Source organism: Perca flavescens, chromosome 4 (genome assembly GCF_004354835.1).
Source record: "Perca flavescens isolate YP-PL-M2 chromosome 4, PFLA_1.0, whole genome shotgun sequence".
Classification (NCBI taxonomy): Eukaryota; Metazoa; Chordata; class Actinopteri; order Perciformes; family Percidae; genus Perca; species Perca flavescens.
In genome coordinates, this window is record NC_041334.1 from 23,616,292 (window position 1) to 23,641,049 (window position 24,758).

At 41.9% G+C, this 24,758-nt stretch overlaps 1 protein-coding gene across 6 annotated transcripts; it reads right to left on the bottom strand.

Moving 5' to 3' along the window:
* Positions 1–554: 554 nt before the first annotated feature.
* On the bottom strand, positions 555–24,689 carry eif4enif1 (eukaryotic translation initiation factor 4E nuclear import factor 1). Of its 6 annotated transcripts, none has more exons than XM_028576742.1 (20): positions 24,458–24,689; positions 23,433–23,586; positions 23,273–23,346; positions 21,903–22,030; positions 21,285–21,559; positions 20,592–20,790; positions 20,313–20,470; positions 19,487–19,646; positions 19,087–19,263; positions 17,269–17,540; positions 16,567–16,641; positions 6,107–6,293; positions 5,932–5,979; positions 4,870–4,958; positions 3,628–3,761; positions 2,717–2,798; positions 2,476–2,599; positions 2,075–2,386; positions 1,786–1,941; positions 555–1,547 (listed from the first exon to the last, which is right to left on the bottom strand). In XM_028576742.1, exons 2-20 carry the CDS (start codon positions 23,532–23,534, stop codon positions 1,360–1,362), a joined length of 2,940 nt encoding a protein of 979 aa, XP_028432543.1. In that variant the 5' UTR covers positions 23,535–23,586; positions 24,458–24,689; the 3' UTR covers positions 555–1,359. The 6 variants fall into 6 exon arrangements, with proteins under 6 accessions (XP_028432543.1, XP_028432542.1, XP_028432545.1 ...); XM_028576741.1 differs by having other exon boundaries at positions 24,316–24,689; XM_028576744.1 differs by having other exon boundaries at positions 19,487–19,625; positions 24,316–24,688.
* Positions 24,690–24,758: the final 69 nt, after the last annotated feature.

Below are 24,758 nucleotides of genomic sequence, written 5' to 3' on the forward strand. Positions count from 1 at the left end.
TCGGCCTGGCAAATCGGTCTAGCACTACATTTGACAGTTTACTACCGAATAAAACAGTTTTTGATGAGATTAGGAAAGCAACGGCAAGACAATTTTTAGAACAGTAGAAAAATCGACCGCTCTTACTTGTTCGGTTGCACAGTTGTCAATTTATTAGGTACACCACAATCTAAGATCATTTAATGCTCTGCCATACATTTTATTAAGGTCCTAGTTTGTGTTTTACTAGACTCATTTTTTAAAGAATTTAGTTTCCTGCCTCCTATGGATGTAAGGACGACATTAGAAAACACCTGTACATATAATACAGTCCAGTGTTAACAGTAGTTAAAGCAACACGTCTAGGGCAGTGTAAATAGCCAAACATAAGTTTTGCAAAGGCAGAATTTATGGCAGAGCTGTTGTATTGGATTGCATTAATGTATGTATACCTCATAAAGTGGCCAGTAAAGAGGTGTGTGTGTGTGTGTGTGTGTGTGTGTGTGTGTGTGTGTGTGTGTGTGTGTGTGTGTGAGAAAGAAAGGGAGACTAAATCATTTAAACAATTAAGCAAATTGTGTTTTACTGAATTGTATTTATTTATTCCATTTGTGCTTTTTATAACTTAATAGCACAAACTGAATCCCAAACAATCCCAACCACCCTAAAAAAAATGACAATGTGAGCAGTGCTGCCCACCCCTCAGTGACCGGTTGGATGGGAGGGGATACAGTTTAAAGAAAAAAAAAAAAAAAAAAAAAAAGGCACAACCAGCGCTCGCTGCATCCCCGGAGTTGTCTTGAAATGCGCCAACCAGTCACATCTACAGAAAAGGACCACCAGCCATGCCACAAAAGGGTAGAGTATGCACTGAAGTTACTCATCAATCCAACATTTCTCACTAGCAGTAGCCCTTTCTCAGTGCAGTTCAGAGGGGAAGTTCAAGTTGGCTAAGACAAAGGAATGCTACCAGCTCTTGGTGACTTTGTCCCTCGCAGTTGTCAGTTCAACTTCAGGATAGTTTCACCTTCCCCATTCCAAGAAAAAGAAAACAGCTATATACACAGGCAGAATAAGATTATTTCCCATGGTCTGTACAATTGGGCCTATACATTATTTACTGCACAGAGCCTAATACAAAAGAAATGTTTTCACTCAGTCGGCAAAACAAATCCCCATCACTTGTCTTCCCTTTTCTGCTGATGAACCTCTTCAAAAAGCAGTGACTTCAAGGGTTGAAGACTAATAAGCATGGCATGGTTAGACTGTCCAGGTCTGTGCACCGTCTTTCAAATTAAAGTTCACATTTTTATGGTAACGAGGAGGTGGAGATGGGCAAAAAAGAAAAAAATATCTTGCTATCCAGCAGTGTCTATTTTCTTATGGCCGGAACTCCAATTCGTCTACACTTATGACCTTGGCTGGCATGGAGGGGAGTGGCTGTTCTAGCACATCTGAACCAAACCACTTGGCGAGGCCTAGAGGGGGGGTGCCCCTGTGTTGCTGGGAGCCATTGGTCCGGTGAGGGCCTTGGCTCTGTGACTGAGGGCCTGGGATGCCTGGATGCACTGCAAGATGAGAAAGTTTAATTCAAAAGATGATAAAACAAAAAATTGTCACGTTTAACTTAACTCATTTCTGCTGTTAGAGATCCTACATACATTTCAACTTGAATATCCTTTACTTTTTTCAGTCCTTTATTGTAGGTTATTCTCTGTGGCAGTATTCAGTAATCTCCTTTGAGGAGACTTAAAGCTTCCACTAGCATATGCCCACACTGATTAGTAATATTAAACCTCCACTCACTTGGTCTCTGTTGCATTACTGCTAACTGCATCTGAGTGTTGGTTCTGGGAGGTAGAAGTGGATGCCCTGTTGCACTTAGAGGGTACAGCGGTTGTCCAAGCAGGGCAGGAGGCAAGCCTTGAAGTTGGGCAAGGTCAACATGTGGTGGGAATATACCTGGGGTGTGTAATTAAAGACTTTCATCAGAGATCACCATGGTCAGAGGTTTAATATCAGGCAAATTTAAAGTTAAAAACTTGAAAAAAAAAAGATGATGCACGTGTGCATGCGTGTGTGGTCCAACACTAACCTGCTTGCACAAGAGCAGGTCCAAGTTGCTGGGGCTGGATACCCTGCGCCAGCATTCTTTGAACCACATTAGGGTGGAGCTGGGGAGGAGGGCGCACCATTGGTACTTGGGATAGCAGCGGTACCGGATAGATGGGACGTGGGAAAGATGCCGGTCCTGGAGGTACCATGTTGGGCGTATGGTGTCCAGCAGAACCAGGCCTGAGACGCTCCTGGTCCTTCCTTGAAAAGGTCTGGGAGCCAGCCCTTACTCCTCCAGACTGGGCCGCATTCCCATCAATCGCCTCCATATATAGATTTGGGGAGCTGCCGTCTGTAATCACATAACCAAAATTTCATATTTACAGTGTTGTAGTACTTTGAAGTTCAAATCAGGAAGTTGTGGGTAACAATGCTCTGTACCATCTTGAGCATGTCCTACTGCTTCCTCCTTGTTCTCCGAACGACTCAATGGTTCATCTCTGCTTTTCTCTTTTGTCGCGTACATTTTGCGGATCACAGATGTGGGTGTAAATGATGGAGACAACTGTTGCAAACAAAAATACAAAATACTAGCAAAACCAAGAGGTGTAGAAATTATAAAGTTAAGACTTCAACTTCACAGGACAACTAAACAAGGTGAGAGGATACAGTTTGTGCTCACCATGCTGGTGACTGCATTGCCTGGAGAGTTTCTTCCAGCAGGATGAGGGCCTGGACCGGGAGAGCGATTAACACGTTGCAGTCTGTGGATCACAAGCACATCAGCCATACGCAACTAGCAAATGCTAATTATGTTATATGGTTTGGGTTACATATTTTCCATGTTTCCATTTAAGAGATTAGTAAAAACGGTAAGAAAAAAAAATTGTCAAAAAAAAACCCCCACTGTAACATGTAATACACTACGCTGCAGTTGCCAACATTACAGTAAAAATGCGGTCAATTTTGTGACAAGACCTAATACTACCTTACACTGCTGAGGTCTATCAACACAGCTCCGCCAACCTGAAGTGTACGCAAGCGGGGTTGAGACCATAAACAAAAGTAGGATGAAGAGAGGACTAACATTAGGCAAAGGTTATCTCCTTATCGGCTATTACTATGCAGCATTTTCCTCGACAATGTACAGTCTTTAACAAAATGGATTGTTTTTGGTTGCCGATCACCACTCGTAAATGCACTATGGACTGCAACATCATAATTTTCACGCAAACATGGTAACAGCGCCGTGGAACAGCATGTGCACGTTTTGCCATGGTTGACTTTACCGATGAGTGCGACGCCACAAAGAGACACATGTAGCTCACATCCATGCATTACCCACGCAGTTGACTAATCACTCACGGACCCTCCCTCTTTCTCACACACACAGGCCAACTCCAGCAGACTCGCTCTCTCCTCGTTTTACAACATGAAATAAATAAATGTCAAATTTGCAGGTCGCAGTCTGGAGTCCTGTAGCATATGAAGATCATGGATTGGCTTAAGGAGGCATTAATCACATTCAATTCTTTGTGTCAACATCAATACATACTGTGTAGTATTTAAATACCTTTTTAAAAAGCAACTAACCTATTTCGAAAATACATGTCCTGTGGTGGCTTGTAGCCAGACTGGAATGAGTGGTGGGCATGTAGAGCAAGGTCCTGCTGAAATGCCAGAGCTTCCAGGTCTGCCTGATTCACTGGCACAGAGAGCGCCCTCATCTGGTAAAGTAAAATACACACAACTGAAGAGATCACCAACTGATGTCATAAAGCAACATTGCGTAACTTTCCAGCTTCAAAATCATTTTGATTCTACTCTGACTTGTAATAGGGAGAATAATGCCATGTCTATCCCACTTTGTGCCTCTAACAACTGTTGACGAATGTAACTTTGGTGAGCAGGTATGAACTCCCAGTAGAAGTGTGCAATGCTTTACGGCACTATCACAAGATTTGAAGTGTTGGTGTTTACACCGCTAACACAGGAGCTTTGGACCACTGGAAGGTTTGTATTACACTCAAACTGTAGGGGCTCCAAATTGCAAAAAATATGAATGTTACGCAATGTTGCTTTATGATGGGTTACTTTTCGTAAATATACTGTAAAATAAATCAGAACTGAAAAGATTTTTGTAATGCAGCTTGGTATTTGGGCAGTCAATCTTTCCTGTTCCACTGAAAACTGAGTTATGTAAATAGAGCCCTACGTGCATTTCATATTATAAATAGTGGTCAAAATGAAGGAGTTAAATCAAAACACACACACCCAATAATCTTTTGAAGACGCATGCACGTTCTGTAAAATTTCGGGCATCGGGCCGTACCCTAGTTTGGGAAATCAGGAAGCGATGCAGCCGTATCATTGTACATCCATGATTTGTGGATGACTAGCAGAAGCCATAAAGTGCGTTGTGATAACATCCAGGGGATCACCATCTAACTCTAACTCCTCTAACACCGAGCACACCATGAAGAGATGATCATTGCAATGGATGTGGTGTACACGGCAGCTTCTGTACAGTTTCAGAGTTAAATATAATCCTGAATAACAAATAAAAAAAAAACACTATCTAAAAGAGAGACTTCCCATTCTGAGGCTTTACTTACACTAACAAAATCGATGATTAAAAAGCAGCTCAACTGATTAATCGCGAGTTAACTGTCGAAATCATGCAATTAAATATTTTAATCGATTGACAGCCCAAGTTATAAAATAAGGTTCTTCAAATTGAATATCAATTTACATTAAAGATTTAGTGTGCAAAATATCTTTTGAGTAAACAATGAAGCCATTAGTCCAAGTTCACCGTGTCCAAACACTGGTTACCTGTTGCTGTACAGCAGATCCAGGGCTGATAGATCTGTGTACATCAGCAAACTGTTCCGGCAGCATGGGCTGATGGCCAACAGGAAAACCTTTAGATAGGAGAGGGAGAGAATAAACTATTACAACAAAAAACTATTGAGGACATAATCCAGCTCGTCTGACAAACACCATCTAATAAAAACATTTAACTGAAGATATCTGAATTTGCAACTAAAATGCCCACAACCCCAGAGATGCACTCTTTAGTTGCTGTGATCATATGACACTTTGCACCAACAGCAGGAGATAACCATATACTGGCACAACATTTTTGCTCAAGCTGAAAACTAAACTACTTTTTTTTTTTTTTTTTTTTTTTTCCAATGCTAAACCGATTTTCAAGTTGTGCCAGTGCCTAAACAGAGCATGAACAGATTATCAAAAAAGGCACAAAGCGGTATTGAAGAACTTGTTTATTGCTCAGCCCATATGGTCAAAATTAAGATTTATTAAAAATGTAATTACCTATACCCATAACTTATTTCACCAGTAAATTGCTGTTAAACAAAAAACATTAAGTTAACGCACCTTCCGTGTTTCTGACAATGGCAGCTGTAGACCGTTTTACGTTCCAGTATTGAAATCCTCTACAGCGAAATACAGTCACACTTAACCATTTAGCGGTCAGCATTTTAACAGTGTTTAACCCAGCTAATAGCTAACGGTAAGCTAAGGTTACCTTCTGCCAAGTGTAGTGTTAACTATTGTCACATGCAGCTACGCTTCCTCCAACGTCCGTTTCGGAGCATCAGAGAGCTGCACAGTCATTTAAGTGGCACCGAAATTAAGCACCGAAAATCTGTGTTGCTATTCGGTCCAGTAGGTACCATGGTTTAGGCACCGGTGCCATATTAGCACCGGGTTTCGGTCAGAGCTGTAATAAAGTTTGGATTGCATTAACAGTAAAAAGTAAAGCTTTCCACCGTGTGCCAATAATCATTAAATGTCTGGATTATCAATAATAAATTGTGGAGGCAGCAATGAGGACAAACATTTCATGAAAAAAACATTTGGTCCACATACTTCTGGGTTCATTTCTGATTATGCGATCATGAAATCTGTGGGTAAAGCCTGATGATAGAAAGAGAGAAAGTCAATGCATACAATATGCATTCTTTCCAATTCAAAAAAGGTATTTTACATGACTTTAAAAAAATTAATACAAGGCTGCAACATGTCACTTTTACAAATTACTTACCTGTTGAAGGTTGCAACCGACTGTTGAAGTAGTCAGGTGAGGGTGCCCTATGTGGAAAGAGTGGGGGTGAAGGGCCCTTGTGTAGTAGGCCGTGTAGAGGGGCAGAGGTTGTTGGGCCCTCAGAGCTGCCCAACAGATTGCCAAGCAGTGTAGGAGAGCCACTACGAGCAGGACCTCCCAAGAGCTCCTACAACACAAACAAATATAACTTTCCCAGGATGTCTCAATTAACTTTAATGTTATTGGTCTGACAGTTGCAAAAACATCGATAAAGCCCATGTACTTCAAAATATTCCTTTACAACGTGCATTTCAGATTAGGGATAAAGAAACCCTTGGGATACGTTGTCAGAGTTTCCCAAATAATTCTATTTGAGGAGATTGTGGATGAGGGGCGTTGTCTCATGTCACTTTTTCCAGTTAAGGTTGGAGGTCTTCTGTTCTGGACCAACAGCCCACTGCTCCAAAGCCTGGTATTACCACACAGCTAGCATACAGTAAGGTCTTCCATAAGTTCGTTAAATCCGTCGTTTCTTCACATAGAGCGGGGCTTGTTAAAGTTAGTCTGACGTTAGTGTTGGTCAGAGGTCTGCTGGAACAAGTGCCTAGGTTAGCTAATTTTAGCTAACTTCAGCTGTCGTAGCTAATGTTAGGCTCTGTGAAAAACAGCAGGGAGACGCTTACTTGCAGTTTAGGAGTTCCAGGTTTTGTTATTAGCAGTTGCAGTAGATCTACTGTAAAGTCAGAGGCTACTGTAAAGGCTACTGTAAAGTCAGCTAAGCCGTCTACCTGTCTCTTAGACCCCATCCCAACGAGGCTACTCAAAGAAGCGTTACCCGTGGTAAACACTTCATTATTAGATATGATCAACATGTCCTTACTAACAGGTTATGTACCGCAGTCATTTAAAATTGCTGTGATAAAACCTCTTCTGAAAAAACCCACCCTAGATCCTGAGGTCTTAGCAAACTATAGACCTATATCTAACCTTCCCTTTCTATCCAAGATCCTTGAGAATGTGGTTGCTAATCAGTTATGTGATTTTCTACATAGCAACAGTCTATTTGATGATTTTCAATCAGGATTTAGAAAGAATCATAGCACAGAGACGGCACTGGTGAAAATTACTAACGACCTTCTAACTGCTGCAGACAAAGGACTTGTCTCCATTCTTGTTCTACTAGATCTTAGTGCTGCATTTGACACTATTGACCATACTATCCTGTTACAGAGACTGGAACACTTAGTTGGCATTAAAGGAATCGCACTAAGCTGGTTTAAGTCCTATTTCTCTGAACGATCCCAGTTTGTTAATGTTAATGATAAACCCTCCAAGCACGCTAAAGTTAGCCATGGCGTTCCTCAAGGCTCAGTGCTTGGACCAATTCTATTTTCCTTATATGCTTCCTCTAGGTAATATTATTAGGAAACACTCGATTAACTATCACTGTTACGCAGACGATACCCAATTATATCTGTCAATTAAGCCAGATGAAAGTGGTCAGTTAGCAAGACTTCAAACGCGTGTATTGAGGATATAAAATCCTGGATGACCCACAATTTCCTGATGTTAAACTCAGACAAAACTGAAGTTATTGTGATAGGACCAACGCACCACCGAACTTCGTTTTCGAAAGATATAGTTACTCTGGATGGTATTACCCTGGCCTCCAGCACTACTGTCAGAAATCTAGGAGTTATTTTTGATCAGGATATATCCTTCAACGCCCACTTAAAACAAACCTCAAGAATAGCCTTTTTCCATCTTCGTAACATTGCCAAAATTAGGAATATCCTGTCTCAAAACGATGCTGAAAAACTAGTCCATGCATTCGTTACTTCTAGACTAGATTACTGCAATTCCTTATTATCAGGTTGCCCAAATAAGTCCATTAAGACTCTCCAACTGATCCAGAATGCTGCAGCACGTGTTCTGACGAGAACTAAGAGAAGAGATCATATTTCTCCTGTATTAGCTTCTCTGCATTGGCTTCCAGTGAAATATAGGATTGAATTTAAAATCCTCCTCCTGACTTACAAAGCTCTAAATGGTCAAGCACCATCATACTTAGAAGAGCTCATAGTACCTTATTGTCCCACTAGAGCACTGCGCTCCCAGAATGCGGGGCTACTTATGGTTCCTAGAGTCTCTGGAAGTAGACTGGGGCCAGGGCCTTCAGCTATCAGGCTCCAGTATTATGGAACCAGCTCCCAGTCGGGGGTTCGAGAGGCAGACACCGTTACCACATTTAGGAGTAAACTGAAAACCCTCCTCTTTGATAAAGCTTATAGTTAGGGACGAGGAGTTGAAGCGCCCACCTAACCCGCCCACTGCTTCTCCTCGTAGTCATCAGTTTTTTCTATACTGTATAATTAATCGAGCGAGAGTAGAGGGAGGCGGTCCAGTACAGCCCGACCGGTTGGGGGAGTTCTAGCCCGACCAGGCACCTCTCTTTAACCTGCCTCTCTTAAGTTATGCTATTACAATTCTAGACTGCCGGGGAGGCTGTTCCTCCCTAAGACACACTGAGCTGCTCTCTCATCTCTACTTGTTACTTTTGTATGCATCCTGTCCCAGAAATGCTTGTTACTAATCTAGCTCTGGGGAGTTTACTCCCCGGAGTCCTTATGTTTCTTCTTCGCAGAGCTATGCTCTGCGATTCTCTGCATTTCCCGGCTGCATCCTGCTGCGTCCTGCTGCATCCGCAGCCTCCCCCCGTGCTCTGCAGCGCCACTTACCACCCGCAACGCCATGCTGTGATGTTCATACGCACAGAGTAGTCAGGATCGGTATAGGAGACTGCACTACTCAGTATGACACGATGTGCCCTGCTATGACATGAACTTCCACGATAACCTTCAAAGTCAATGTGACTTCTAATGTGACTGTTATCACCACTGTTCATCACGCCCCCAACCGGCCCGTCAGACACCGCCTACCAAGAGTCTGGGTCTGCCGAGGTTTCTTCCTAAAAGGGAGTTTTTTCTTGCCACTGTCGCAATAGCCATTGCTAATGCTTGCTCTTGAGGGAATTACTGTAATTGTTGGGGTTTTGGAATTTATAGAGTGTGGTCTAGACCTACTCTATCTGTAAAGTGTCTCGAGATAACTTTTGTTATGATTTGATACTATAAATAAAATTGAATTGAAAATTACTGATACCAGATACCAGTGCTGATACCAGAGCTGTTTGTACCTTGGAGATCACTGATCAGGTGAGTATTGTGAACGTCACTTCCGTTTCCGCCTGACTTCCCGTTTCTTGTTGCAGACGACAACGGCAGACGCTGAACGTCTTGCGATTTAAAGTCCTCCACAACGAAATACAGTCACTAATTACACCGTTTCGCTGTATTTTAACCGGACCTGTCTGGCCGCAGTTTCTCCGTTGTTTGCAAAACTTTCCGGCGCTCCGTTAGCTAACGTCTAGGTATTTGTTGTGCTAACGGCTAGTTAGCCTGCCCGCTAGCGGGAGTTAAAGCGAACCACTTAGGATTTTGCCTCCTGGGAAATCTATTGTATATTTTGGTAGCAGTAACGGGCTATCCACAGCTTGCTAAACACAAGCAGGAGCACTTGCATTGTATTTCGACTTGTGAAGGTTTCTAGGTTTTAGGAGAAGGCCTCCATCAACGTTGCTACTAGCTAAACTAGCAAGCTACACGATGCCCCCCCCCTCAGCTGTTCACCTGGCTGTGACTCGTGCCTCCTGTTCAGCCAGAAGATAGTGGAACTTGAAGCCAGAATATTGTCTCTCCACCAGATCAAGGCAAGTGAAGAGTTCCTTGACTCCATTATCATTGGAAGTTCCCCCCACACACAGACTGATGGATGTTTTGATTCCACTGTGCCCTGCAATACTCTCACCCCACCACGCACTAATACAACCTCTGTCCCTGTTGTCTCTCCTCGGCTTCTGCCGAGGACCCAGCCAGCTCTGCTGGCCAGCTCCACACCAGCCTGAGCCATGGCTTGTAAGCAAGCACCAGAGCAGGCGGTCAGGACAACGCTCAGCCCCAGCCCAACCCCTACGACTAGAAAACCGCTACAGCCTTCTGATGAACGACGAGGAGTTCCCTTCTCTGCCACGTCCCCACGCAGCTCATCCTGGTCCATCCACACAGTCGACGCGCCCATTGAGGGCGGACTCTCCCCCCTCGGACTCATCAATCTCCACGCTGGTCATCGGAAGCTCCATGGTAAGGGATCTCCACATTCCCCCTTTACCTAGCGGTCCCTCCAAGGTCTACTGCTTCCCCGGTGCCAAGGTCCGTGACATCCAGCACAAACTTCCCGGCATCCTCGCCCGCCACGCCAAGGTCGACAACATCGTGCATGTGGGCACAAACAACATCAGAGAGAGACGGTCGATAGCACTCCAGAAGACTTCACCACTCTCATCACCATCCTGATGGGCACAGGTAAGCGGATTGTCATCTCTGGGCCTCTACCTACCTACAGGAAGGGTGCGGAGAGATGGTCCAGACTGTTCTGGCTCCACACCTGGCTGGAACCACTGTGCACTTCCCTGAGCATTCCCTATGTCGACAACTTCAACTTGTTCTGGGAGATGCCCAACCTGCTGAAGCGTGATGGCCTCCATCCAAACCGACACGGAGCCAGGATGCCATCTGACAACATAACGACCACACTAACAGAAGGCAAGTATTGACATTATGTTGAAAATATCACAGATTAATGTCCCCCAGGTATTGATCTTGATAGCACTATACAAGTGGATGAATCTGAAAATGTTTTCTGTAGGATAACATGTAGTACTAGCATTATTCCAGTAACGTGTAGTACTAGTACTATTCCAGTAATTATCAACAGACCACAAAAAGTGGTGAATAGAGGGGCAATACTTAACAACCTAATTGGAATTAAAACTACCACCGTAATGATAGAAAAGGATAGGAAAATTAGATGTGGATTACTAAATATCAGATCTTTGTCTTCTAAAGCAGTACTCGTAAATGAATTGATATCTGATTAGGGCTGGGCGATATGGACCAAAAGTCATATCCCGATATATTTTGGCTGAATATCGATATACGATATATATCCCGATATTTTTTTCCGCAAAGTGAGATCAAATGTTCAGTCAAAGCCAAAATCAAATATGACATGTCACAAGTAGTTTCATAGAGACAGTTGCAAAATCAAATAAATAATAAACCGGTTTCTTCACCTGGTTCATGATTAAATGCTCAGCTGTTCAAATAACAATAAAATGTAAACCTAAATACTGTATAACAGGAGTACCTTTTTTGAAATCAAAGCTCCATATTTGTGATTCGTTCCAAAGGTCAATTAAGCTTTTGATATTAATATAATCTACTTTGTTCAAAATGTAATGCCTCATGCCTGTAAGCCTAGGTTTATAGTCCCATTCTTCCACTTGATACTGCTTCCACTTAAGTAAACTAAAAGATGAACTATCGACTACAAAACAAAGAAACTAATTAATGTGTTAATACAAAGAATATTTATTATGATCGGTTCACAGATCTGAGTCAAACGGAAACTTCACCCTTCTGAACTAAGAGTTTCTGCTTCAAGGTGAAGTTTAAAACAGACTGAAATGTCCAGGCTCATTCCTCCACTATTTATTTCTGTATGTATTTATCGTTACATGTCATTTTAACGGGCACTGAGCTCCAGATCCTGCAGCTGCAGACGGTCTCTGCTGCCCCGCTGTAGCTTCTCTCCGTCCGCCTGCCGCCGGCAAACTTATTGGAACTTTCCGCCGATATCGACATACAGGTCGTCCTGGACTACGTGTAAGATCCTACCGATCACCACTCTGTCTTTGGCTGGTCCGATTTGGATCAGCGGGGACCCGGCGCAGCAGCGAGGCAAAGCGGTGTTTTCCGGGGAAGAGACGCTGCGGCCGCCACGGAGCTCTCCGCCTGCCGCTGCCGCCGGAGCTCAGGTTGCTGGTCGAAGGCGGCATACATAATCATAAAACACATTGTCACCTGTTAAATGTTATTCATTGCTGTTTGTTCTTTTCATTTCCTCTATCGAACATAATTAAGCAGTACAAAAGTCCGGCATCTTTAGCGTTGATCTGAATGCTTCGCACCCCTGTTCCAAGATGGCGGCGGTTTTGACGTATGTTTAGAACCTCAAGGCGACATCTGTGTATATATCTATGGGAGCAAGGATCACATTTGAACTATATCGATATATGCGATATGGTCTAATTCCATATCTCATTTAAAAATATATCGATATATTTTTAATATCGATATATCGCCCAGCCCTATATCTGATAATCAAATTGATCTATTCTGTCTTACTGAAACCTGGCTGGGCCATGAAGAATATGTTAGTCTAAATGAAGCCACCCCTCCCAGTCATATTAATACTCAAATTCCTAGAGGCTCAGGCCGAGTAGGGGGAGTTGCAGCCATATTTGATTCAAGCCTGTTAATTAACCCTAAACCCAAACTAAATTATAACTCTTACGAAAGCCTTGTTCTTAATCTTCAACATCCAACACGGAAATCAGTACAGCCAATTATATTTGTTGTTGTCTACCGAGCTCCAGGTCCGTATTCTGAATTTTTATCTGAATTCTCAGAGTTTTTATCATGTGTAGTCCTTAAATCAGACAAAGTACTTATTGTAGGTGATTTTAATATCCATATGGACGTTGACAGCAATAGCCTTACTACTGCTTTAAACTCATTACTGGATTCAATCGGTTTCAGTCAGAGTGTGCACAAGGCGACGCACTGTTTTAACCACACCCTCGACCTTGTGCTGGCATATGGTATTGAAATTGAGGATTTAATAATATTTCCGCAGAATCTGGTATTATCAGATCATTTTTTAATTACTTTTGAATTCTTGTTACCTGACCATACTAAACCAGATAGCAGCTTCTACACTAGATGCCTGACAGTGCTATAGCTAAATTTAAGGAAAATATTCCTACAGCATTCCAGTCTATGTCGTGCCTTAACATAACAGAGGACCTCTATGTTAACCTCAGTCCCTCTCAAATTGATACATTTGTAGACGGTGCTACAACTTGCCTACGGACGACCTTAGACTCTGTCGCTCCTCTCATAAAGAAGACGATAAAGCAAAGGAAATTAGCTCCTTGGTATAACTCCCAAACTCGCAAATTAAAACAAATCTCACGAAACATCCAAAGTAAGTGGCGCTCCACCAAAGTGGAGGAATCCCGTTTGGAATGGCAAGACAGTCTGAAAACCTATAGGAAGGCCCTAAGAAAAGCCAGATCAGACCATTACTCATCATTAATAGAAGAAAACAAGAACAACCCAAGGTTTCTTTTCAGCACTGTAGCCAGGCTGACAGATAGCCACAGCTCTACTGAGCCAGCTATTCCTCTAGCTCTGAGTAGTGATGACTTCATGAGCTTCTTCAATGATAAAATTATAACAATTAGAGATAAAATTCATCATCTTTTGCCCTTAACTTCTAACAGTTCATCTTTAAATGCAGGACCGCTAGAAAGAACGACGACTCCCGACATATACTTGGACTGCTTTTATCCTATAGACCTTCAACAATTAATGTTAAAGATATCCTCAGCTAAGCCGTCTACCTGTCTCTTAGACCCCATCCCAACGAGGCTACTCAAAGAAGCGTTACCCGTGGTAAACACTTCATTATTAGATATGATCAATATGTCCTTACTAACAGTTTATGTACCGCAGTCATTTAAAATTGCTGTGATAAAACCTCTTCTGAAAAAACCCACCCTAGATCCTGAGGTCTTAGCAAACTATAGACCTATATCTAACCTTTCCTTTCTAGCCAAGATCCTTGAGAAGGTGGTTGCTAATCAGTTATGTGATTTTCTACATAGCAACAGTTTGATGATTTTCAATCAGGATTTAGAAAGAATCATAGCACAGAGACGGCACTGGTGAAAATTACTAACGACCTTCTAACTGCTGCAGACAAAGGATTTGTCTCCATTCTTGTTCTACTAGATCTTAGTGCTGCATTTGACACTATTGACCATACAATCCTGTTACAGAGACTGGAACACTTAGTTGGCATTAAAGGAATCGCACTAAGCTGGTTTAAGTCCTATTTCTCTGAACGATCCCAATTTGTTAATGTTAATGATAAACCCTCCAAGCACGCTAAAGTTAGCCATGGCGTTCCTCAAGGCTCAGTGCTTGGACCAATTCTATTCTCCTTATATATGCTTCCTCTAGGTAATATTAGGAAACACTCTATTAACTATCACTGTTACGCAGACGATACCCAATTATATCTGTCAATTAAGCCAGATGAAAGTGGTCAGTTAGCAAGACTTCAAACGTGTATTGAGGATATAAAATCCTGGATGACCCACAATTTCCTGATGTTAAACTCAGACAAAACTGAAGTTATTGTGATAGGACCAACGCACCGCCGAACTTAGTTTTCGAAAGATATTGTTACTCTGGATGGTATTACCCTGGCCTCCAGCACTGCTGTCAGAAATCTAGGAGTTATTTTTGATCAGGATATATCCTTCAACGCCCACTTAAAACAAACCTCAAGAACAGCCTTTTTCCATCTTCGTAACATTGCCAAAATTAGGAATATCCCGTCTCAAAACGATGCTGAAAAACTTGTCCATGCATTCGTTACTTCTAGACTAGATTACTGCAATTCCTTATTATCAGGTTGCCCAAATAAGTCCCTTAAGACTCTCCAACTGATCCAGAATGCTGCAGCATGTGTTCTGACGAGAACTAAGAGAAGAGATCATATTTCTCCTGTATTAGCTTCTCTGCATTGGCTTCCAGTGAAATATAGGATCGAATTTAAAATCCTCCTCCTGACTTACAAAGCTCTAAATGGTCAAGCACCATCATACTTAGAAGAGCTCATAGTACCTTATTGTCCTACTAGAGCACTGCGCTCCCCAGAATGGGGCTACTTATGGTTCCTAGAGTCTCTGGAAGTAGACTGGGGCCAGGGCCTTCAGCTATCAGGCTCCAGTATTGTGGAACCAGCTCCCAGTCTGGGTTCGAGGAGCAGACACCGTCACCACATTTAAGAGTAAACTGAAAACCCTCCTCTTTGATAAAGCTTATAGTTAAGGAGTGAAGAGTTGCAGCGTCCGCCTAACCCGGCCCACCTGCTTCTCCTCATAGTCATCAGTTTGATATACTGTATAATTAATAATCTAGCGAGAGTAGAGGGAGGCAGGCCAGTACAGCCCGATCCGGTTGGGGAGAGTTCTAGCCCGACCAGGCACCTCTCTTTAACCTGCCTCTCTTAAGTTATGCTATTACAATTCTAGACTGCCGGGGAGGCTGTTCCTCCCTAAGACACACTGAGCTGCTCTCTCATCTCTACTTGTTACTTTTGTATGCATCCTGTCCAAGAAATGCTTGCTTGTTACTAATCTAGCTCTGGGGAGTCTTCTCCCCGGAGTCCTTATGTTTCTTCTTCGCAGAGCTATGCTCTGCGATTCTCGGCATTTCCCGGCCGCTTCCTGCTGCGTCCTGCTGCACCCACCCGTGCTCTGCAGCGCCACGTCACATCCCGCAACGCCCTGCTGTGATGTTCCTATGCACAGAGTAGTCAGGATCCGGTATAGGAGACTGCACTACTCAGTATGACACGATGTGCCCTGCTATGACATGAACTTCCACAATAACCTTCGAAGTCACTGACTTCTAATGTGACTGTTATCACCACTGTTCATCACGCCCCCAACCGGCCCGTCAGACACCGCCTACCAAGAGTCTGGGTCTGCCGAGGTTTCTTCCTAAAAGGGAGTTTTTTCTTGCCACTGTCCCAATAGCCATTGCTAATGCTTGCTCTTGAGGGAATTACTGTAATTGTTGGGGTTTTGGAATTTATAGAGTGTGGTCTAGACCTACTCTATCTGTAAAGTGTCTCGAGATAACTTTTGTTATGATTTGATACTATAAATAAAATTGAATTACTGCCATCAAGCTGTCAGTGTGTACACTGAGATGAGAATCTATTTCCCAGTTCGTTAGGGCTGGTAGGTGTTCTAAGGCATTTTTCTTGACATTTAAGCAGGATTCAAAATTGTATTCTGTGGTGTCCTTATTTATCAATACCCCATATCTAGTTATATAACAGTGTTGGCACTATGCTGAGAACACTATTTATGTAATGTTTAGGATCCGATAGGGACTGTAGAACAGTCAGAATAGGTTGGCAAATGGAAATATACCCGAGGACCCAATTCAAAACGCAGGCGCACAAAGAGCCTCAAATATAAAAACACTGGCAGCAGAATGATTGTGCCACAAGTTAATGAGCAGCCGCTGTTGAAAATAATACATTGCAATTCCAAAAACACTTTAGTCCTGCGATAAGGACGCACCACCTAATCACAAACCAGAGACCTGTAACTCTACTCAGACCCAATTGGACCCGATCTAGTCTATACCAAACATTTTTCACCATTATGCTAAGAGGATAGTCAACATACACACCTGAAATATGTTTTTCTGCTGCCGAGGAGGCAACTGAGCTTCAGACAGTGCCACCACAGCTGGGTCTGAATGTTGCTGCATTGTACAGGGAGAAATAATTTGTGGCAGGTTCAATGCAACCATTTCCCTGTAAAAACCCATCCCAGTAACCAATGTTGAGTATGTGGTAGGCATTTATAAGTGAGTCAAAACAGAAATTGGCAGCAAAATTGATCAGTGATCACTGGATATAAAATTTAGACAAATACAGAATTTGCTGAAACCTCCTCAAACTGCAACATGGCAAGCCCACGGAGATGGATTTGTACATGAAAGTCACAATCAAAGGGTCCCCTCATGCAAGTAATGTATGCCTTTGGATACATATGTTCATCCAATGACAGTAAACATGGTTCTCATCTCAGTACAAACAAACCAGATCACAATTTCAGAAACTGACCTGTAGAAAAAAAAAGGACACTTGCAACTTTCATACATCAAACATTAAAAAACAAAAAGAACCTTCAAAACATTTAAACAAATTTATGCCCATCACTTTCTAGTCTATCCATGAAATCTTGGGTTATCTAGGTTAAGTTGAAAAAGCTTGCATGCAGCATCCCACTGGACAGATTTGTATGAATATCCATTCCGTTGCAACATACAATGTTACTTATCCAGTTAAAGTGTCTATATTGGATTAAAAAAAAAGAAACTACTTACATTGTTTGTGTTGGTTTTGGGGTGAGTTGGCAGAGTTCCACTTGCCTTCATGCTGCTGACTAGTTTATTAAAGGCCGACATGTCTGTGTCACGTGACTTTGGACGGGCACTGGAGCCACCAGTTAAAGCCTCCTCTAAATGTTGAGCCATAAAAGGTGTGCCATTTCCTCTCTGTGGAGGCGGCCCCTTTCGCACCTGTGGTTCTGAGCCCAGCTTCATCCCCTTCATCTCTCCCTCCACTTCCTCCAGCGAGAGCACCGCTCCACAGTTAGCTGAGGACAGATGGATACAATTAAACTTTATGTAGCACCGTTCGAAACAAAAACAGTTACTGTGCTTAACAAGTAAATTGAAATGCCAATTAAGAGAAGGTCATGAAATTGAATTTAGGAGATTTAAAATTGGACACTGACTGCATACTTGAGACCCTTAAGTCTGACTTCTACGCCCAGATGCCTGAACACCTCGACCTGGTCACCCTTAGTAGATGTAAAGATACTCAAGGGGCTGCCATCGGTTTGTGGCTTGTTATTACAGCTACCAGTTTCAGAAGTCATCACATGAGTCTATTCCTCAGAGACAAAACACTACACAGAATACTATGGGATTTTAAAACTAAGTTACTAAAGGCACAATCACACAATTTTCAACTTTGGGATTCAAGCATTAGTTTTGTTTTTGCTGGCTAATTAATGCAGCACTATGTCACCCATCTCAGCCAAGAACGGAGAAATGTGTAGTTAAAAGCTAGTTTGATGTGTGTAGAGGTCCGTATGGTTTAACTGTAGCAGCATGGGGTCGTCTTCAGGCAATTTCATAAAAAGGTAAACCTAGTAACACGTTAGTTACGGCCGTGCATAACAAACAAGGCGCCGGCTGAGCATTCATTCACATACACTGCGTCGGTGTCATTCAGACAGTCCAGAAAAAACGCTTTCGGTTTTGAAAGCCTGCAGCAAAAGTTAAGTCCGAATCAACTTTAGGAGAAAAGCAACCTGACGTCAATCATGTCACATTAACCCGCTACCAGACTCGTCAGTCGCGGCATACAAGCCTTGTAACGTTACTGTTAAAAAAGTTTCACACTACAAAGGTAAAAAACGAAACACAAGCACTGAACTGCCCAGGAGTTTGTGTAACCGCTGTCCTGCAATAACAAAGCAGTCACTTCATAGGCTTTTATTTCCTCTTTTTCCAAAGCTGCCAATACAATCAGCTTTTGGTACCATGGAACTGGAGTTGGGAAATATGACAATACCGGCTGCAAGACGACAGACTTGTCAACACATATTTTGTTCAGTTTGTACAGAGGCAGCCATCCTATTAATGTATCTAGCAATGGTAGGAAATGTTGCAAGTCTGTGAGCAGGACAGGTATATGGCAATTGTATTGCATCTTCATGGATGTATTAGCTCTTAGCTTATCTTAGACTAAACGGTTATCAGTGTCGACTGGAGCATGTGAAGGCATCGCGCAGGTTAGAGCTGCCAACGTACCGATGTCACACAGTCGATGTCACACAGTCGACACCTGCCTGCAATCCGTTCTTTCCGACAACTTTAAGTATCTTAGATGTTTATTTCATTTGATTAGCCCAAAAAAATTTCCCATCCGATTATTCGGTCTATAAATGTGTTCCAATTTCCATAGAGTAGACTATAACCACTGTATTGCTACTATAGCAAACGTAACATACCATGCTCAAAATTGTATCCACATTGCCTAACATTAACATACAGGAACAAGATGTCTAGTGCACAGTATATTCCCAGTAAAAAAAAGTTAACTCATGGTTTAATAATTGAACTGGCACTCACTGCTTTCCCTTAGCCGAGCCTTGTTGACTGACAGGGTGGAAAGAAGAGGCTTCAGGTCTATTTTGGCCTTATGCAGCAGCTCCAGGATGTCCACCTTCTCCTTGCACTCAGATGTTTGAATAGGTGTGAAGTATGAGGCAGGGCCTTGGCTAGAGGAAGTGCTGCGTGGTTCAAGCCCTTTAGAGGAGCAAAACAGTCCAAGATTTAGTACATCCAACACAGAAAGTGTGTTTTGGAGTTAGAGCTAATGAAAACAATGAAAATACGACTTTTAAATAGAACGCATTCAACTCTGGTACGATGTCATACCCAGTTGCAGCTTCCCAGTTCCGAGGTAAATAGAACGCGGCATTAGCAACATAGTTACACGTAGCTCCTTTGGGGAAATCAAATCATTCACCTGCAAGTTTTTCCAGTTCCTCATGGGGAGTGGACCTCAGACTGCTGGACCGGCTGCCTGAAGGGCTCAGGTTACTGGAGAACCACTGACTGAAGCGGCTAGCAGATACAGGGCCCTCCCCCAAAACGTCCTCTATCATCTGCAAGACAGAAAAAGGCGCCTGTGAAACAGAGTGAGAAACACAAATAACAGCAGGCCGAAAGGTACAAGGGCAAAAGCGGCACTTACGTTTAGGGAGTTTTCCATCGATTTAGCACAAAATGTGCTAGAAGATAAGTGCAGTCTCATTGAATGCACTGCTGTTTGGCTTTGTGTTGATTTAATGCCCCAAACCAGTATGTACACAACTCTGTTAGCAGGTCTAATGTAGCTAAAATGATGGGCATAAATTTGGATTCTTGATACCTTTTTAACATCTAACCCCATGCAGCAGCCCACTGACAAAGTGCAACATTCAGTGACAATACCCACACCACAGAGCAAGTTCAGAGAGATCAAGCCAGTGCAGCAGAGGTATTCTTGTGCTGACACAAAGTATCTGCTAAATTAATACTTGAATTCAAAGAGGTTTGTTCATTATATGAGACAAACAGATTAACAAATGATTACTTCATAACATTGCCACAATGTGCCACAACCGTAATATAGCCTCTAAAATGTTAAGGCTGAAAAATTACACAAAGAAAATGACCTGCAGGTCTGTTGAGGAGAGACAGACACCTGAAAACCTCTACTGTTAAAGCTTATACTGATAAGTCATCCCATCTGTGATGTTCACACCTTTAAAAAAACACCGCAGAACCACACAGTGCACCCCAGTACTTACAGAGGCCAGCCCTGGCATGGTCTTTTCCAGATTGAAGAATTCATTGAAGTCAAAGTCTCCAGTCGTCTGCTCAGGCAGAACATCAGGATGAGGAACCTCCTGATCAGCAGTAGACTGCAAACCAGCATCTCGCTCTTCTGCTTGTCCATTACATTCCACTGCACAACAAAAATCGCAATAGTTAAGTATCACTAATGTGATCACATTTGCACTATGCTAGTTATCAAAATAATGCCATGCAGTTGACCAACTGGTGAAAAACAAAAATGCATTGCATGCCTTCTCTTATGGACTCTGCCCGTTTTCTTGACCGCTTGGACCTCCGCTTATCATCCTCTAGGATTTTGTCGTCAAATCCAATGAGCTCAATCGTCTCAGACTGGCTGGTGGGACCTGCAGAGAACCACTCTGGCTCCTCCTCTGCATAAGAATCATTCCTTCTCCTTTCACTAAACACACGTTTGTCACCAAAATCCCTCTGCAAATAAAACCAAAATAATATCTGTAGAACGAAAGATAAAGACCTTCAACTTGCTAATAATTAGATTAAATGAATGGGTCCATTCTTGAAATAAACTTTGTATGGAGAAAGCACACTGATGAAGTGGGACCCTTTCCAAGCAGCCTCTTCCTAATTTTACTAAACAGAAAGTAAAAGGTTTGCTTTCATATAATTTAAAATAAACACTAGATTAGTGAGCAAAATCAATTTTGTGAAAAACATTTAAGGCTTTATTTCTCCTGCACATTTCACTTTTCGGCTATTTGTATCTTCAAAAAGTGAGCTTGCTAATTTTCACAAGTGGTTTTGTGAAACTGAATGGCATGAGTTTGTGATTTTGCAAAAACTCTCTGCAATCCTACTTACATTAACATCTAAGAGAAATGCCAACCTCAATGCATTGAATGTCTCACCGTCCAAACAGTAAGGAAAAAAACATTAAGAATGAACTGAAAGCAATTAACACCAACCCTGAATCTTTTATCCTTAAAGTCCCTCTCACGTTCCCGCTCTTTCTCCGAACGGGCTTCTCTCTCAAATGCTCTGGCAGCAATTATGCGGCCACTGCCGATTCTGCGTGCCCCTCCTAGACGGAGACTCTCATTCTCCTTATTTTCAAGGGGGCTGATTGGGCGACGGGCGTGGGGTGCAAGTGCAGCATTGCCTTGACATCCACCTCCGAAGCTGCGTCGCTGCGGGCTCAGTACGACATCCAGATCATCCTCCTTTAACCGCTCACGAGGATCTGAATACAATGCAGAGGTGTAACCACCACGGTCACATCATAACCAAGATAATAAAAAGTAAACCCAGATTAAAATCTTAAATGTTCTCAATTATTTAATTCATGCCTCATTTATATGGTTCTCTTCTTATCCCTTAAGACAAGACTATGTTTAAGCATAATCTAGAGCTGCTTAATATTCAGGAGTTGTGAGCATTACAATTACAGAAATCTTTCTTAGATAATTGTACTGCTTCATGACTTATCAATAGACCACTTCTAACACAAACCTTGAGAAAGTAAGATCATTTTATGACCTGTTTTTTGGTTTAAATCTTTAGATTTATGGCTTTGGGCCATTTACCTGGGATTCTTCGTTTCAAAGGAACTCTGTCATCCACATAGTCCTTCTTAAAACCTTCCACCGGAGAGCTACGCTCTGAAGTGGGATACAGTGAGGCATGCCACTTCTCAGGGTCCCAGACACCATCACTGTATCAAAACATACTCAACTTGTTGACCAAAACAAGACAAATAACTGACAAATTATTCCCCTATTTTTTTTTAAACTGGGTAAAAGATCATTTTACATGTTACATATGAAAATGCCTAATAACACCAATAATGAAGGCTAAATACTGGGCACAGCTACATGTTTAATTTCAGCTTCTTTGTTACTGGGACCAATTTGTACAATCTAACAACCGTGTTTAGTAAAAGGTCAGCATGGCCGACATTATTTAAACCAACTACAACCATAGATTTCAACCTTTATCCTGGGAGCCAGGAAGAGTAATGCCATTTTCTACCATACAAGCTAGTTTTCATATTTAGTCATGTCTAAAAAACCCTCCCTGACCGAATATCTACAATGAAAAACAGGGCTCTGCAGGATTGACGATCATTCATTGATAACAAGTAGAAAACAAAACACTGCACAAATTTGCTTGTTTTTTTAAACTGCTTGTTTTGGATAGCCGTTAAAAAAAAAGAAAAAGAAAAAAGGTCAAAACAATCAAAATGTTTAATTTATCAGCAGATGTCCTGAAAATCTGCCTTCAACTAAAATAGTTTCCATGACAGCTCCATAGGAAGAAATCAATAGGGTTTGTATGTATGGCTTCATTGATTTTATTTCCCTGTCCACCGTAGCGAGTGAGGGTAATTTTCCCTAATCAAAACCCATCTTTGACTAGCCACTTAGCACAGTATGGCAATAATTTCTCAAGCAATTCAAATTGATTGCACTGCAATTTCAAGACTAAGTAAAGCAACTAAATAAGAGCACGTCCTAAAATTAGCACTTCCCTCTCGCCAAATGCTACTAAAAATCTATGTTGGCGGATAAAATAAGTCAGTCCCTACAGGAGAGTTGCTGAAATAGGTATACTTTACTACAAACTCCCATCACTACAACACAGGTTGATTGAGTGCACACAAGTAGAAACTCTTTTGGAACAGCAAATGAAAGCCACTAGTGTAGATTCAGAATTAATGTTTAAGCTTTTTCATTGTCATTGGCTCATATGTTTAAGGGAAAACATACCTATGACCGGACACCTAAGTCAATTACTGTTAGAGAAAAGGAAAAAGGTTGGCTTTTTTTTTTTTTTTTTTATAAATAGGACATCCAAGCTGTCTCATTTCATAATTAAGTCTTGCTTCCCTTGTTGACCCACATAACATCAGAATACTATGTAGATTGTGTGGAATACAGAGTCAAATAATTCGTACCTGTCATATTTCTCAGAGAGACAGTCTGGCCTTTCATTGGAGACTGGTAGTTCTTTTATTTCCAGAAGCACCTCCTGTATAATAATTGATAATGGTTAATTGTGTTAAGAAGAACTATGTGTGGCCTCTATTTTATCATATTGTTGGGATATATCATTACCTTGGTGTATCTGTAAGGAGCTGTGGCTGCTAGCTGTTTAACTTGATCAACAGCCACATCCCCATCCACATCCTTCTGCTCTAAGCAAGCATCGTTCTCCATGACCGATTTCAGAAACGAACAAACTGCTTCAAGCCCAACAATGACTCTGTTCCTATTGGAAACAAATATAACGTTTAGAAGTTAAGCAGTTCCGTTGAATGGTGAAATATCTGGACAACGTTAGCGTTACAAGGTTAATAACTAAAATGTTTCAATAGAGCATTGGTATCAAATCAATTAAAGCTTTTTCTTTAAAGTTTTAAAACTAAGTGGCATCCCAACTGTTTGGTTAGTGCCGTTTAGAGAAAATGCTGACTTTAAAAGCTTGTTTGTATGAGAAAACAAATACAGGGAAAGTGACCTGGCCTTAAAAAATTATAAATCACATCAACAATGAACTTCACCTAACCTCGAGCTATCTTACATGGGGACAGTTTTAGCAAACGCTGCTAGCCAATTAGCAAGTTAATTGACAACAGCCGCTGTAATAAGACGTGACACGTCAATTCATTAGCTAGCTACATCTTAGCGTTAATTCATAAAGTGCCTGTAAAGTAAGTAACGTTATCTGGAGTGGTTTTGAAATACATTTACTGCCAGTAACGTTAATACTTATTCTATGGCTATATGAATCATCTAGGTAACGTTAACATTACCGTTTCAGGGAAATATACGACAACAATTACTCCAGACACTGGTTAGCTAGCTAGCTAGCTAGCTAGCCAGCCAAGTTTACGTCCCACACAGTTTACTCCAAACCTCATTAATGTATTTTAGATGGTTGTACAAACGACTGGCTAGCTAGCTATTTTATTTAGAAATACACAAATGGCAAACTTACTCAGTTTAAATGTTGCGTGGAACACTAGCTGCCAACTGCCGAGCAGCGACAGTTCACGTTAGTTAGTTAGTTAGCTAGCTAACCTAGCACATTTAGCTAGCTAGCTAACTAACGTTGGCTGGGGAATGGGGATAATACCCACCCAGCGAGTACCAAATCTGAAGCCGGCGTAGTTGTTGCAGTGATTTCAGCAAACGCACACTATACTGGGGTAACTAAACAAAATAACACAGGTCCAAGTAACAAATTAATTCACACGGAGACTGTGTAATCTCAAATTATTGTCTGCTCTTTCTCTGTTTTCTAAGTCGTAGCAGCAATTTCCCTCTGATCACCGCTTTAAGAAGGTCCTGGGAAAGATTACATCGTGCCCATCGCGCCTTTGGAGAATTTTATATAATGTTGTGTGTGTCGGCCGTGTTGCATTTTAATATTTAAACCAT